We start from the raw sequence: 17,445 nt of genomic DNA, 5'->3' as shown, positions 1-17,445 counted from the left end.
CAGATGCATAAAAGCCGTTTCACAGCCATTGTGTCTCGTCAGTCAGGCGTGTATCCTGGAGAAAACCGTCATCCAGTCAAAAGCGAGACGAAGCACATGTTGAAATGTGCGTAACAGATGTACTGCGGTCGGGGCACGTTCTTGTCTGGTCACTGAGGCCACTCTGTCTTGCTGTTATTGCTCTAAATATATGTGAGCAAACAGCCTCTGCTCCTGCTCCAAGTATCAGAGAGACTTGTTTCCCTGGAGGATGCTGCTATAATCAGTGTGAGAAACTGAGAGCTGCAACTGACCGTGGAGACTCCACATGAGTGCATCAGCATTACTAATACCATTCCCTCTGAAAAAAACATCAAAAAATAAAACTATGCACTGTCTCGGTTAAATCTTCAGCAGCTTTTACAGCTAGATAGATGAAGCTGGAGTTGAATGTTTGGAAGCTAAAAGATGGTGGATCAGAACATAACTCTCGAGACCCAAAGTCAGAAAACTGAAGTTTGACCATGCATTCTGCAGTCCTCCCCCACCGGAGCTGCTCTGCAGATTCCAACATGATGGGATAAAGGAGGAGCAGATAAAGGAGAGTCTCCCACAGCAGACAGTCAGTCGACAGGACACACTCCTGTAGTAAACAAACTCCTGTTCCTCTGTCGTTCTCACCACACTTTGAGTTTGGCTCATTGTTTATGTAAAGCACTAATCCACAGGCGTGTTAGTGTGGAAGAAATCTCATTAATAAGGCATGGAATAGGCTGAGGGTGAAAACAAGTCATTGAGTAACATGTTAATGTTGATAATAATGAGAGGAACTTCTGAATGTGTTCACTGACACATGCACACAAATGCAGAACTGCCGGGCTTTTTGTCATTCAACACACACATTTAGCTACTGGAGTTCTGCTTACTCATCAAACAAACACTCCATTTGGGAAATAATACACACTCATAACCTTCGCAATCACGTGCTTTTCCTTTATAGAAATGTTTATAGAAATATTGGAAATTGTTGTAGCATTTGCTTTGTGACTATTATCCTTGGAGTGAAGATTAGTCAGTGGAAAATTCCCAGCAGGTCAGGGCCAAGCGGCTCCCTTCTAGTCTGAGATCTTTGAATTTAAATGACTGAAGTGTCTTTAGGGCTTCATATCTGTGTCATTAATCACATCAGTGTCTGTGCTCATGTAACGAATCCTGTCTGTACTCTTTTCTCTCGCAGTGCAAACACATCCTGGCTGTCTACCTGTGTCAGGCCACGGGTGTGACTCAGCAGGAGAGTGTGTCTGATCAGCAGATGTCTGTGCTGCTCAGTGGGACCGCAGCCCTGTGACACCCAGGTACGTTCAGGACCAGCACATCCTCGTGGACCATCGTGGATGAGAGATGTTTTTTTTTTTAAATGGGTCGCTGCAGAGATGATTAGATCACAGGAGTATTATCACGATTTCCGCTCTTTCACATGTCTCTGAAAGACACCAGATGTTGCTTTATTTATTTTTTCTTTTGGAAGAGCTCTTAGTCTGTTTCCAGAGGAACGACAGCTGTTCATTGAGCATGTTCCTGCTTTATTTTTAGGTTCTTTTTTGTCTGTAGATGCATCACTTAGGGAAGTAGTGAGTGTCTACATGTTACCTCAGAAAGATTAAAAATAGGGATGCACAGTATGGATCTTTTTTCAACCAATACTGAGAACAGATACCGATAAGATAACCAATAATTATTTTCTTTTTGAAAAGAAGTTCCTAACCTGTCGTTAATACACACCAGAGGGTGAGAAAGGCTAATATGTAGTGAGCAAAGATTAGAAGATTTAATAGTCATGACACTGGTTGTGGTAAAACTTATTGACGTCTTCCCTACAAACAAACTTTAAAAGGTGCATACCATCACCTACCGTAACGTATGTACCTGCTCCAAATGTCCCATTATTGGGCCAATAATTTATCGACGTAATGTGTATTGTGCATCCCTAATTAAAGCAACATTATGTAGTATGTAATTTTGTGAGATTTGCCACCCCCCAGTTTCTGAGTGCAACACGGCTGTCGTAAATACATATACAAAGTTTTTCTAACAATTCGTCAGATGTAATTTAATGTTACGTGTTAACTAGAAGCAACAATCGTCACCTCGTCTTGATGTAAACATGCATGCTTAGGCATTTTTGACGTGCGCCAGTCAATGTTTGCATGAGCGTTGCACACAACTCAGTAACAGCACGCCAAGCTAACGTATCCTGAATCATAGACAATAACACCTGGCTATAACATGCCACCAGCTAACCCTCTGTTGAAATGGCCTGACTTGGCTTGTGATCAAAAACAAGCAACTTGAGAACTTTGGTAACACAGCCAAACATCGGGCAAGAACAACAACACAAGACATATAACTTAGCAAGACAGCTAATATTACTTACTGTTCAACAGCAACATGTCCTCTTGCCGTTTGTTGTGCAGGTTTTTAATTAGAGAAGCTGTCGCTACAGACTAATAGTCAGTCTGAGATTTACTCTTTGTCTGGCCTGTCTTTTGATCACAGTCTCTTTTCTCTTCTTAGCTTCCTTTGTCATTGTCCTCTTCGGTCTCTTCTCCTCTGTCATGATGTCCGTAGAAGCTGCTGAGCCCGAATCTGGTTCTGGTACCCATTCTGACCACGCACCTGAAAACCTCCTCCTGGATGTCCAAAGCTGCTGTGACAGCAGTGAAACACTAACACTACCTGGCAGTGCTCTAAGCAGAGTATGCTAACAGAGCTAACTTGTAAGCTACAGTACGCAGCAGTTACAGGTTGCTTTCAGGAAACTCACAGAGTTGAGACAGAGCAGCTGGAGGACATCAGAGGAAAAACCAGAACATTTTTTCTCCATAAAATATGATCCAGTTTCAGCAAAATCAGTGATAGTTGGTGCTGTGTGTGATGTACTGCGGCTTAGTGTTACGCACTGTGATCCTACTCTCTCACTGAAGTTACATAGAGCAGAAACAAGTGATAGGGGCGCACAGTGGATGAGACAGAGACATCAAAATGAATTTGAAGCTGTTATTTTAAGGTAAAAATGTTACATAACGTGGCTTAACAGTTTTTCCAATGTGTCATTTGTAAATATGTAAAATATAAATTGTTAGATGATTTAAAATGGACATTTTATGAATAAAGACTGATCTGTAACAATATAAACATTGCCTTTATTAACAAAATAATTCACCATACATACAGATTGCATCGTGTTAAATAGTATCGCAGTTGTAGTTTTGTTGAATGAAAGAAAGAATGGCCTCTGGAAAGGTTGAACATCAGCTTGACCACAGTGGATGTTTTTTTTCCTGATTAGTAGCAACACTATAGCACACTGACAGGTACAGGTACTTGGGAATGAAAGGCAGGAATGTTGAACTAGATCAACTCGTCATCGTCAGTCTTACCTTTAAAATCGAAGAAGGCAACAGTTTGACATCAATCAATAGCTTGTCGAAAGCTGGACACCTACAGTACTTATTTTTACACATCAGTTAACAAGACAATAACACAACGTTACAGTGCAGTTACAGTATAGATGTCTCCATTGGAATGTACTTTGGCACACTCCTGTATTTTAGCCCTTGAAGTTAGTCAGAGGTGGGACACTGGACACAACGAGGGGAGATAGTGAAGCAGTGCTCAGCTTAAGAACACTTTAACACCAACACAACATGGTTCAACACCACCAGTGACACACACTAAACAGGAAATAATCGAAAATGTCAGTGCAATGTGTTTTCATCTGTGTAGTGATGGCTCTCAGGTGACCAAATTCACCTTCTGTATTTTCACAAATAATTTACGACAATCCAAACAAAACGCTGCTTTGATAAAATTCACCAAGTGATTCATCAGCTCTCGCCCCGGTCTTCAGTTCTAGAAATTAAACAGGAACATGCACAACAATGCTCACCACCACACCCCTGCAGAACAGAGACCAAGCATCAGGTGCTTTGAGGTTTGACTCAGCAGAACTATGAACTATGATGCTTCGTGTGAACACCATCGAGTGCAAAAAAGTGGAACTTGCCTCTCGGGACATTTAATTAATGTTACCAGCTTCACTCTTTAAAAAATCTCTCTATTTTTGTTGGTTCAGCTGGACTTATTTATCAGTCACCTTAGTAAGGAGTGTTGGCTCATTATGTGTTGGATTAAATGAATCCTCAGTGCAACATATCTTAGAGGTTTCACCCTTTTTAAATCAATCTGCTCAGTTCAGTCGATGACTTCAGCAGCTTGTGGAGGACTGACTGTGCTAACGGGGCACATGAGGGCCTCGGGATCCCAGCTGAGACTGTGACTGAGGGGAGAGTGGTTGTCAGCTGGACTCCTCAGATAAAATGATATTCATATACACCCAACTGACTCAAAGCAATGGTGCCTTATATTATGTAAGCCACTAAATGCACGTGTACCAGAGGCTTGGATGATGAGGAATGATGTATTTCACTGATTTGAAATAGAGCTGCAACAATAATTGATTTGTCGATTGAAAGAAAATGAGTTGCCAGCTATTTTGATAATCGATTAAGTCATTCCTCAAGCAGAAATGTCAAACATTTACTGGGTCCAGCATCTTAAATGTGAGGATTTGCTGCGTTTCTTTGTCTTGGGGATTTGGACTGTTGGACAAAAGAAGCAACTTGAAGACGTCACGTTGGGTGTGTAGATGCCATATTTCTATAAGGGATACAATCAGTTTCCTACTTCCTGAGCTTTTGGCTTGTTAACATGGAAATGATATGGAGCACCAGTGCAGGTGTGTTTTGCCAAACTACGTATGTCTGCGTCTGTGTGACTGAATCAATTTCTGTTCTTCTACTAGTCACAAAAACACTTCCTCTGGCTCTCAGCTGCAGTGAGGTCACGAGATAATGTTGTGACCCCTGAGGCTAAGAGAGATGATTCATTGGACAGGAAAGAACATTTATATTTTCCTGTTTATGTTTGCATTTCCCCCCTTTTCTGCTGATTTTGTTTTCTAATATGTATGAGAGCCCCCGTCATTATCGATTCCTCTGAAGACCACTGCCTGTACACACATTTACGGCACTTAGATCAAGCAGCAGCTCAAGAATATTACAGTTTGACACTTGTGTTGTATGTATTGATAAAAAAACCCAAAACAACCTGAACTTCTTTCTGTATACTGAGCATGTGATGGTTCATGAGTTTGAATTCATTTTAAAGGGTCACGAGCCAGAAATAACCACAGATGTAGACGACTATTGTACCATTCTAGGTCCACGAGTACAGATCTAGCCACACAAAGTTTTTTGATCTTTACATTCTCAAAGATAAGGTCTTGTAATAAATAAATTAACAAACACTGGCACTGAATGTTGACAATACAAAATAGCAAGGCGTAAAAAGGAGTGTTTGTAACAGGGTGGATTCAGAATGATAAATAGCAGTTCAGAATGTAGCAAAGTTTGGATCCTGTTCACAGTCCTACAAATCCAGTTAGCTTCAACAAGTTTGTTTTAAAATCAAAAATCCTTCACAATACAAAAGTTACGTAAGACTCTCCGTTCAACATTTCACTGCTCGACCCGATATAATTCATAAATAACATCTGTTCATCTTCACATACATCCTTGTTCTGTAAACATTATAAACCTCAGTGAACATGAAATTCAAGAGTGAAACAGACATAGATACGGCTCTCTATAGCAGAGGGTCAATGGTCATGTGGATCTGGTCTCTGTTGCGTCTGCTGCCGTTGGAGCTGAGGTACAGTTCCTCCCTGCGGCACAGGAAGTGTTGGGCCAGGATCTTGCGGAAGGTAGTTCTGAAGTCCTGGATGCGGTAAGCGTAGATGATGGGGTTGACCGCCGAGTTGGCGTGAGACATAATGATGGCCACATACATGACGATCTCGGGCTTCTCCAGCTGTTTGTAAAACAGCGTGAGGCAGTTGAGGATGTGGACGGGCAGCCAGCAGATGGCGAACAGTCCCACGATGATGGAGAGGGATTTGGCGGCCCGGATCTCCTTCTGCAACAGCCCGTGGTGGTGGCTGTCCCCGTTGCCCACGCACTTGAGCTCGATCTGTCGCAGCTGCTTCCTGGCCACGGTGAAGATCTTCAGGTAGATGCCCAGCATGATGAGCAGCGGCGGCAGCACACAGACAAAGAAATTAAAGTAGACCATGTACTGCATGTCCACCACACTCTCAAAGAAGCACTTGAGCTTGCAGCTCCGTAGTAAGTCTCCTCCACCCCTCAGCCCATCCACGGGGCTAGTGTTTGTCGTGTTGTCCACACTCGAGCTTCTGTTCCTGCAGCTCGGGTACTTCAAGTTCCACCCAAAGAAGGGGATGAGACCAATGACAAAGGAGAGGATCCATAATATGGCGATGATCTCTCTGGCGGTCTTTCCCGTCATCAACTCCTTGTACCTGGAGGAAACAGAGCAGAGGTTACCGCCTTAATAAAGTTCCCAGACCTCCATCTTCTTCTTTTCCCTTTTTTCTTTCTTTTTCTATCATACTTTGTGTTTGTGTTTGTACTTCAGGATTTGTTTCCTCAGCTGTGAGCAATTTTCCAGTTCCGGTGAGGGCGGGTGAAGGGGTCATAGGGGGTGAAAGTGGGGGAATTGGAATAAACAAATGATGGAGAGTATTAGAATTACATTCTTCTCTTAATTGACTAGAATGTCAAAAACAGGGAAGTTTGAATAGATCTTTAAAAATGTATTTTAAACTCACTTATTAATAAAAAATGCATTCAAAACAAATAGTTTTCCTAATGTGGAAGATTTGGACAAATGTCAAACTCAGAACAAGAATAATTAGCTCTAGAGATCTGGCACAACCCAGCAATAATAGATACAGATACAACAACATGACAGAAATGCAGCGTAGTGCAATAATGAACAAAACTTTACAACATATGTCATTTTATGGGTATGGGTGCTTTTTGTTTGATCTAATATTTTTATGATGTGTTTGTGAATATCTGTTCGCACCTCTCGTAGGGTTACACACCTGCAGCTTTACTACATTTTGTAGAAGTTTCAATAACGTGACAAAGCTTTAAAACTAGCAGACAGGTCCTTTTTAAAAGTATTGGAGCCAAAATTCACATATTTTAATGAAAACAAGCACGGACAGAGAATATTCCTCCTTTGTTTTGCTCATAGGAAATGAACTGACGCTGTCTTGTGTTTGTGTGGCCCAAATGTCACATTACATTATTCTTATGTAGCTCCGGCTGTGCACCAGGATGCACATGGCCCTTATAATGGCCAAGAATCAGGCAGACAATAAGAATGATGAAGTGTGATGGTGAGTTGCTGTGTGTAGGTGCATTCAAGTGGCGTAGGAAATATCATCTTTGAAGATTTTCTTCTTTTTTACAAACAACAAAGACAACGTCACAAACTCAGGAACAAACAAGCATCCAATTCCACAGCCACATCAACAAGACGAATGCTGCCTTCAGACCGTCCTTGGCCCACATTTAACATTGCAGCCCTCTCATTTATTTGAATGGAGCCAGTCTGGCCGCACAGCAGAGCTACCAATAAGGATCAGAGTCGACAGCCATGCTAGCAGTACAGTGAGGCACAGTAGTGCTTTAAACTGTATACAAACATCACTATCTTAGTTTAGTGCGGTGTTTTTCAGTCCTGGTCCTGTCGGCCTCCTGCCCCGCTTGCTTCAGATGTTTCCTGCTCCTGATTCAAATCATCAGCTCATCATCAAGCTCTGCTGAAGCCGTTGAATGAGCTGTTTATTTTCAAAAAATCCTTAAAACATATAAAAACTAAACAAGCCTTATGTGTTCAAAAAAGCTTAACTACTTTCATTCCTGATTAATTCTCTGACTTTGTATTTTTTTTTTTTTTATATCACTTTATTTTCTGGTTTGTATTGATGTTGTTGTTTACATGTATTTACATATTTTGCTTGGTCATATTGGCTACATGTTGACTGAAATGGTTGAATTTTTTTCTGACTCTGTAATGCCGGAATTTGTCAATAAAAATTGAGAATTAAAAAAAAAAAAAAAAAGCTCTGCCAAAGCCTGAAAACGACCCATTCATTTGAATCAGGTGTGTTGGGGCAGGCAGGGGGCCCCAGGACCAGGACTGAAAAACACTGGTTTAGAAAAATACAGAGTGGGAATCTGATTAGCTTTGCAGGAATTTAATCATTAACCAAAAGGTTGGACACATTCAAATTTGGACCTGATGATGTCACTGGATCAAAGGTTAAGGGTGAACCTGACAGGAACATGGATGTTTTTATCAAGTGTAATAACAATCCATCCAACAGTTGTTGAGGCAGTTCACTTAAAACCACATGTGAAGATCAAAGTGGCACTAGAGGGAAAATTCAGAGGATTGCCAAAGTCGTCGGGAGTCATCTTCTAGGGACCACGAATGTACGAATATACCAATATACCAAGTGTCATAGCAGTCCTTCACATAATTGCTGAGATATTTCAGTCTGGAACAGACTGAACAGACTAACATACACAAGTTCAATAAAGCACATCCAAACAAAAATAGACAGAGCTTAGCTTCTGAGTCTTAGTAGCCTTGTTATTGGAAAAACTACCAAATTCATTTACACAGTGATGCAACACCATCCTAATGAAGGACCTGACATCACACGTGCTTCCAATTAGTTTGAACCCACAAAACCCAAATGAATGAACCTTAGATGGTTCTAACTGGACTTTTATGATCTCAGTGCATCCTGTCACACTGATGTGTGGATCTGGTGGGAGGCTATTTAAAAAATACTTAAAAAAATACTACACTTAACAGACAGGTTTATTTAGCATGTTAAGCACATAATCAGCTGAAAGTGAAACCATGAAGTCTGCTGCTATCTGCTATCTTGCTTCGCTCTAATGCACACAACCAACATACAGCTAAAATAGCATATGTCCCGCTTGAGTTGTTCACACCGTCAGACACAAAGACTTGAAAATGAGAGAGGCTGCAGCACTGAGAGACTTTTTGTCTCAGCTTTGTGCTGTTCTGTAGTTTTGTTTGTTGTTTTCCACTGTGAACAAAGGGATGGATGTTACGCATTAGATGGATGAACTCTGATTCAGCAAACACTGAAACATGATATGAAATTCTGAGCAGTAGGTGCACCGACGCTGCGTATGGAGATGCCAGGCTGACTCACACCAGTGTCGTCCTGACTGTCCCCATCATATGAACTGCACTTGAAGCAAAATGAGTGTTTCCTCAATGTGACTCAGGCGAGCGACCGCGTGGTACTGACTCATAAGCATGCTGACACGCACACAGAAGCCTGTCTGAGCCGGAGATGCCACAAATAATCCATCTCTGCAGCTTCACGGTGATCACATGATCACAGCATATCACAAGTTTGAAAGTGACTTTTGCTGATACACTTGATGATGATCTGTTGTACATCATCATTAAACCATTAGCTCATCATGGTGAAATCATTAGTAAATGATTAATAATTAATTCTTTCTATACTGTATTAATCTGTTATGTCGTTTACAAGCCATTAACCAAGTTTAATTATAAACAAATTACTTACGTGATTAAATGTTTATAAATAATTTGATTGTGAATGATTTCTCAGCGTTGTTTTCTTGTTTACGTATACTAAAATATTCATTAACATGATGAAGGGCGGGTTTACATTTGTTTTTTAAACAACACTCCTGTCCTCATATGTACACTTAAAGGGTTATTGGTCACAGTTTGAGTTAAAATGATGCAATCACCACACATCCTTCATTCATAAAAAAAACAGACACAGGTGTGTGATACGAGGACGCAGAGAAGAAAAATTGTTTTTCTGCTGCTCACAAAAAGTATTTTCCCTTATAACCAAGTTATGATGAATGCATCGAGCTAAGTTTTATTTGTAGGCCCATTTTCATTATAAAAGTAGCCTACACACTGCACATTCACTCCGCTCATTCAAACACCCATTCGTCCTGACTCAACAAGTCAGTTTAGATAGTCAGATAAATAGCTCTACGTATTGCAGATATTATGAAAGCCAGTTGAAAGTCCCTCTATATGCATCCATAAGTCTCAATGATGTTACTGAGAGCTATGACGTCGTGCTTTAAGCATTCTTTCTTATGCTTCCTGAACACAGTTACCACAACAAAACATTACCTGCATCCTCCTTACCCTGACCCTGTCTGTTTGCACTGTCTGTCTGCTCTTTCACTTCACTATACATGCTTACTGTTAGCACTGCAGACTCTCACATCCTTTAAGAAAAGGTTAATACCCAGACTAATCAGACGTAAGCAACACAGGCAGAAAGAAGGCGGCCTGGTAGCTGATTGATAACGGTAAGAGCTGCATGATATGGTAAAAAATAAAATAAATACAAATATATTTTTTATTTTTGACAGATATTGCTATAAGATTCACAATTATTTTTGTATCACAATTTTCACGACACTTGTTGGAGTCGTACCAAACAAACATGTTTTCTTACATCTGGAGGACAAGATCTGAAGGTCAGGACATCTTTGCAGCACTTCAGTATCTGCATCAGCATCTAACCCTAACACTTGTACTGTGATTTTAATCAGGTTTCAAATCATTGTGCAGCTTTATTTTACGGTGCATGTCACAGAGCCACAACATCCGCTGCGATCAGCAACACTTGTCTCTCTCTCTCCCCTTTTTTTCTGCCTGCCTCTTTTCTGTCATCTGTCAAATGAGAGGAAAATATATTTGTGAGCAAAAAGAAAAGAAAGCAGAGCGACTATCTACACTCAGACTGTGGGGCAATAATTAACCAGTGAGTAAGATAATATGAGGACAGGGTAGTGCTCGTCCAAGGCAACTTTCTCCTCTTTATGCAAAAAGACATTACCAGAAGTATTTGTATATCATTTGCACAAATGTTAATGTTTAGTAATACAATTGTAAATACTTGTTCATTTGTACATCGCTAATAAATTTTGGTAACCCCCCTTTTTTTTTCTTTTTTTTTAAAAGGTGCAGTGTGTGGTTTGGGGGAATAACTTTTAATCAGAAGAGAAAGATCTTCATTGACTGAATGTTTTTATGCCTAAACAAACTAAATCAACAAACTGTTTTTGTTTTCATGACTGAATAAACAAACTGACCTTTGAACATAAATTCATGTTTTACTTTGTTTATATACAAACAGTGTTCTGCACCTTATTTTCCTCTGAGAACAGCTTGTTTATTCACTTACTGAAAAAAAATTGGTAGTTCTGAGCACTTTATTATTATTAATATTACATTTCTGAGTTCGAATTTCTTCTCCAAAACTACATAGTGCCCCTTTACCAACTTCAGAAAAATTACCAAGTAACATTTCTGACATTTCTTTAAACAGGTGAGTGGAGTTCAGCATAGGTAGATGCTGTGTTGAGTTAAAAATGTCAACCAGTGCAACAGAATCGCTCTTCTTCTCTGTTTTTGGACAATGACGAAGAGCTGTGGCATGGAGGTATAATTCGATGTTGGTTTTGGGTTCTTCATCGTGGTGCAAATCAAGCTATGAGGAAGTGGGTTCAACTGGCAGCAAACGTCTCTGACGGTACAGGCAGGAAGTAAATGTCATCAAAGGTTAGTTTCAGAGAATTTGATAGTGAAATGAAAGTCACATCACCAGAAAGACACAGCTTCTTAATCATTAGCCCGTTGTTTTGAGTGGGCGTTGACAGTGAAAACAGACTTGTGTTATAAAAATTTGAATAATCCCAAGAGTCAATTATTCATCCGTGGTGTGCGAGCTCCACCTCTGTCCTGCACCCTCCTGTAGGGAGGCGAGCAGGTCGCCCCAAGGTGCCATGAATAATACAACACTGTGCCCACAGAGGAAGCTTCAGAGCTCATGATGACCTGCACACCTTCTCCATCCTCCACTCCCTCTGTCCGTCAGTACAGCAGGCCGCACAGGGCCCATTTCCCAGAGGGTCCATCTCCTGCACATCGCCTCCCACTCTCTCTCTTTCTGTGTTTGTAGGCAGGGAACGGGCGAGCGGCTGAATGGATTAGTTCTGGCATGACGACAGCACGCTGGCATCTATCTTTGTTTTGCTTTCTTCCCCTGCTCCATTCTCCATACATCCCTTCTCTTCTCTCTGTCGCTGTGCTTCCGCCCGGGGCCAAAGACCTCAGCCAGGCCACACACACACACACACTCACACACACACACCGTAGACTCTCACAACATCCGTTTAAATGTCCGACAGTGTCCGCATCCCTGCTTTAAAACACAATCTAACAGGTGGCCGTTCACACTGACAACACGGGGGGATTTGTTTCAATTCACCCGGCCTGTCAGGATGTATGCAGACAGAGCTCAGCAGCATTTGCATTATTAATTGTACCTGTGAATATCTCTGGAGCAAACAAGTTGTATAATGTGGTGGAGGCAAGTCTGCAATAAAACATAGATAAGAATTTGTAAAGCCTTCATGGTCCAATACAGATCAGATCATGCAAGTGTTGTTTTGACAGCAGAGGGAAAAGTAAACGATGATCTCTCTGTACATTTTCACTGGAGATGTAGATCTGTCTGTCCCAAGCCAACCTGTGGAGTCTTGTTTTGGTCTTTGTTGACTCATTACTAAAGTGAGTAAAGTAAAGTGTAAAATCTTTTTGTGGAGTATGAGAGCCCGTGTTGCCTTTGAAGGTGCTTTTCTTACACTTAGAAGATGGAGGCTGTGGTCAGCTTAGTGATACTGTATATATAAACAGTTACAACCTGCAGCTAGTAATCACCATGGGCTCAACCCTTAATCGCCACTACACAATAGATCTGTGTAAAACATCCAGGCACATCGAGATTCTAAGGAAGCCCTCATGTCTGCCAGTTAAATATGGAGCTAGAGCCACGAGTCTTTAGCTTAGCTTAACATAAAGACTGGAGGCAGCTGGGAAGCAGCTAGTCTTTCCAAAGCTCAAAAATACCCTACGATCCTCTCAAAAGCTCGCTCATGAACATGGTATTTCTCCTTTGTTTAATCTCTACACAAGCCAAAAAGTAAAAACAGCAGTTTGTGGTTTTACGGTGAATTACCTCACTGCACACAGACAAAAAGATTTCCAGCACATAACTCACCATAAAACTGCAACTTTTCAAATGTACACTTTGGTTTTTGTGTTGATAAAACAAGTGAGATATACTGTGTTAATCAGTGAGCTTTAGAGGTGCTGGGAGGTTTGTTGCATTTAGACCAAGCTGTTTCCCCCTAGTTCAATGCTAAGATAAGCTAACTGCTCCATGGCTGTAGCTTTTCTTTGACGCACAGACGTCGTTCTTAACAAAAACTAAAATTACATCCTCGCAGTTATATGCATCCGTGCATATTAATAATTGTATCCTTAGATATTTGTGTAAAACGTCGTCATAATTATGTCGTTATCGTGCCAAAAATGTGTTTTGTGAGGTCACAGTGACCTTTGAACACCAAATCCATGACCATGAGTCCAAGTGAACATTTGTGCCAAATTTAAAGACATTCCCTCAAGGATGGAGGACCAGAGTACAAAATGCCTCATTAAATGACGTTAAATGAGGTCTTCATGGTGTTCAGAGTATTTCATTTAAATGCAGGGTGTGTCATTTTCGCCGCTAGGCGTCTCTCAATCAAAACAAAAACAGGAGACTAAGTAGCGTGCGATCATGGGAGTTGTTATCGTCATTATTAAACAACCACCATTGCTGATGAAAATCGATCTAGGTGACTCGGGCAGAAATGTTCACAGACGAGCTAACGTTTTAAAGTTTCATCCACGTTACGTTTGGTCACATTCACAGACGTCTTCTTTGTTTGACTCTCCCGGAGTGACAGCGACGTGCAACCAATTAAACGCACCGTTATGTGGGGTAAAATTACAGATTTCTCTGAGTTTGAACATTGTTGGAAACATTTGGAATCATGTACCCAAGTACACAACTCAACAGAAAATATAACAAATGTTTAGTAGCTTTTAGACATTTTATCATGAAAATGTTACATGTTTTATCTTTAAATTTCATGCAAATGCTGGTGATCGTGTTGGGAGTGAGATAAATGTCCACGGAAATCTTGATTTTTTTATTTTCTAGACTTCACTGACATCCAGTCCCTAAACCTTAGCTCTACTCGATTTCATACCAGTGTTAACCTCCTTTATCAGACAGCTTTCTACATCGCATTACACCAATGTCCACTAGTCTCAACAGCTGATCCTGGCTCATTTCAGGAGTCTGTATTTGTTGTTGTGGATAATGTTTGCCTCACTGAAAGTCTGAGGATGATGCCTCCCTCACTGTATGTCTGCATCTCGAAGGCAGATTTTCATCTGGACTCAAGTGCGACCATCATTCTTCAACTCTAACCCCGCCTTCAGTTTTCCACATTTTTCATTACATTTAAAACACTAAAGCAGGATTTAGATCAAGAAAGACACTGTACCACACCCACTACCCCCTACGTGCAACAAAACAAAGCAGAAGTCTGTAAAACTGTCCATTAAAGTGATGAAGCTGTTGAATCAGCAGCTAGGCAAGATGCTGCTTGCTGTCCCACCCTGACCTCAGTGAAGTGGTGCTGCAGGCGTGGGTGGGGACAACCCCTTTGAGGTCTCTGATGTGCTAAAGGTTATTTAAAAGCTCCACTTGGATGGAGGGACAAAATAGCCGGAGGGTCTTTTTCTGAGAAGCGCAGACAGGGAGTACGGGGAGGGGGGGCTGGAAGCAAACATCGAGTGGGTGTGCAGCTCTGTCATCTCACGGGGTTTCAAACATCTGGCTCTGGCCTTTCACTTCCACTTAAAACATCTGTGAAAACACTTTTATCTGAGGGGGAATCATGGCCCCAGAGGCCTGCAGACCAGCCATCGGTTTGGATATGGTAACTTGAGCTGAACACACACACACACTGGTCTTATTATCACTTGTGAGGGTACAGAGGAAACTGTAAAATGTCACAATGTTACAGAGACAGTTTGAGGCGATTAAAGTCAGTGTATTTTGTGTGAGGAGGTAAAAAGAGGTGCATTAAGGGTTGGTTTCCGTCTGTGGGTCCAAAATAGAGGCACAAATGGGGATTTTACTTGGTTAATGGCAGCCACCGTTCATCCCAGACTAGTGTCAAACTGTCCTTTCTTGCCAGCGTTTGAGTCTAATGGAAATGACAGCACATCACAGCACGAACAGCCCCCGAAACCACAGCCAGCGCCCACAACATTCACTGCTGAGTGTGTGGTGCCTTTAAAAGAATAACAAACGGGCAACTCTCTGACATGCTGACAGACAAATCCTCTCTGATATTAAAGCTTTTATTAAACACAGAAATATCAAGCAGCACTACCCGTTCTGTTTCCTCAGGCGCTCTGAGGCTGCACGTAGGAGCTTGATGCCATCGGGATCAACTGATGTGACACTCTGTGGCCATGTATCGATCCAGAGCTTCTCCTTTAACAGCTGCATGACAGATGTTTGCAGCTTCTCCTACAGAGTTTCTGAATCTGAGTCGAGTAGGCAGATATTTTTCAATTTGCACTGCTGAAGTATTGAAGTCGCTGCCATACTGTGTGTAACCTCAAGCCTTTAGATTACTGACCAAAGGTTAAAGAACATCCACTTCAAAGTGTTAACTAAGTCGGCCTCTAAACACCAGATTGTAATCACGTTTAGGGACGTATTATCTGATTATCATTCCAAGTTTAGATATTAACAGAGCTATTTTTTACAGGAGGCATTAAGCTCCACGGGAAACTGATTCATGAGATCACAGAGCTGATATTAATCGTACACCTCCTCCTGAATTAACTGATTTTCTAGAGCGGTTGTAAAATTATTTTGAGCTCTTTTATGAGATAGAAGGGAAGGAAGTCAGTATTTTCTGCTTATTTAGCAAAATTTCTTGTTTTTATCACCATGTGATGCAGAACACTTTCAATTTGAGTTACAGTTACAATCCTGTTGATCAAAGAGCCAAAAGGGTCCTTTAAAAGGTGCAGTATGTAGTTTTGGGGAAGAGGAATCTTCAAACTAAATTAACAAACTGTCTTTGTTTTCATGACTGAATAAACTGAATAAACAAACTGACCTTAAAGGACAACGCAGTTTCATACTGTTTCACTTTGTTTATATGTGGCGGACCCTGCCACCATTCTAGCTTCAAACAGTGTTCTGAGGACCTTATTTTCCTCTGAGAACAGCTTGTTTATTCAGTTGTGGAAAAAATAAATATTTCAAAGTTTGTATTATTACCTCATTAATATTGTAAATATTAAAATTCTGAGTTTGAATGTCTTCTCCAAAACCACATAAGGCCTCTTTAAAATGACTTTAATTCATTTTACAGGCTGGAAGGAATAAAATTATGGTCAAAAAGGTTTCACTTTCTTCACACTTACTGGACTAAACTTGCCACACGGGGACTCCAGTGGAAAACCCCCATCAACTGAAGAATTACCAGATTAATTTCACACCAGAGTTAAAAATAGATAACACTCACCTCAGAGGAATTTTGACGGCCAGATATCTATCAATTGCAATAGCAAGGAGGCTGAAGATGGAGCTCTGTGTCAGTACCAAGACAAAACATGCCAGAAAGAGGCACCCATAGAAGTCCAGCTCTATGCCGAGGCTGATGGTGATAGCGAAGGGGATGGCGAGGCAACCGACCAGAATATCAGCCACAGCCAGAGACACCAGAAAATAGTTGGTGGCGTTCTTTAGAGTGGTGTTGATGGCGACAGCCCAGCACACCAGTACGTTGCCGGATATGGAGAGAACAGCGATGACTACTTCAATCACGATGTAGAACGGACTCATCTCAGCAAAGTGTGTTCGAGGACTTAAAACGTGCAGGCTGTTCACAGAGAAAACGCTGCTCCTAGTCCCAGAGGAGTAGAGAAGTCTTTCTGCTGTAATCCAGGAATATTCCACAAGTGTGAGCTGCACAACCAGCCATCTGTTGAAAAGAAGCAATTAACTTTATATTAAGAAAAAGCAGCAATTTACTGTCCCCGCATCACCAAGTTGACAAAAGCTGTTGCAGCTGCGTAATAACGCATGAATCCTCCTGCCGTGCTGCAGAAATGCGCGCAAAAAACAAAAAGTCATTAAACATTGTTGTCGCTCACCTTACTGAACCTGCACATCGTCTCTGGATGTTTTCACACCAACTGCGACCGATCTGTGGAGCGTCAACGCGGCATCTGTGGATCTGTAGCGCAGGCGGGAGTGTGACAACTTACCGCCGGCAGCGGTTATGAAGTAAAGGGAGAAAGGCAAGAAAATGAGGGGGGGGAACTATTTCACAGAGAAGCCACGCCCCGAACACACACACACACATACACACACACTCACACGCATGCGGTTAAAAGTATCATAATATGGGTAGAATCCCAAATCGAGCGTCACAGGGTCGCCGTGCGTAATTACGCGCCAATTAAACAGCATCCAACGACGCCTCCACGTGC

General features: G+C 41.4%; 2 protein-coding genes across 2 annotated transcripts in view; one reads left to right on the top strand and one right to left on the bottom strand.

Annotated features, from left to right (window-relative positions):
• The window catches only part of zswim7 (zinc finger, SWIM-type containing 7), an 18,165-nt gene extending 14,997 nt beyond the window's left edge, over positions 1-3,168 (top strand). The window contains exons 5-6 of the mRNA XM_073478745.1: positions 1,217-1,334; positions 2,554-3,168. Of these exons, the coding sequence (XP_073334846.1) occupies positions 1,217-1,327 (111 nt within the window). The 3' untranslated portion in view covers positions 1,328-1,334; positions 2,554-3,168. The remainder of the gene's footprint in view (positions 1-1,216; positions 1,335-2,553) is intronic.
• adora2b (adenosine A2b receptor) lies at positions 3,161-17,445 on the bottom strand. Its single transcript, XM_073478743.1, has 3 exons — positions 17,107-17,445; positions 16,476-16,934; positions 3,161-6,418 (listed from the first exon to the last, which is right to left on the bottom strand). The coding sequence occupies exons 2-3, from the start codon at positions 16,793-16,795 to the stop codon at positions 5,686-5,688; spliced, it is 1,053 nt and encodes a 350-aa protein (XP_073334844.1). The 5' UTR covers positions 16,796-16,934; positions 17,107-17,445; the 3' UTR covers positions 3,161-5,685.

The sequence above is a fragment of the Pagrus major genome, chromosome 13 (assembly GCF_040436345.1).
Source record: "Pagrus major chromosome 13, Pma_NU_1.0".
Classification (NCBI taxonomy): domain Eukaryota; kingdom Metazoa; phylum Chordata; class Actinopteri; order Spariformes; family Sparidae; genus Pagrus; species Pagrus major.
The sequence above is the reverse complement of the archived record's forward strand: the minus strand, read 5'-3'. Positions and strand labels throughout refer to the sequence as shown.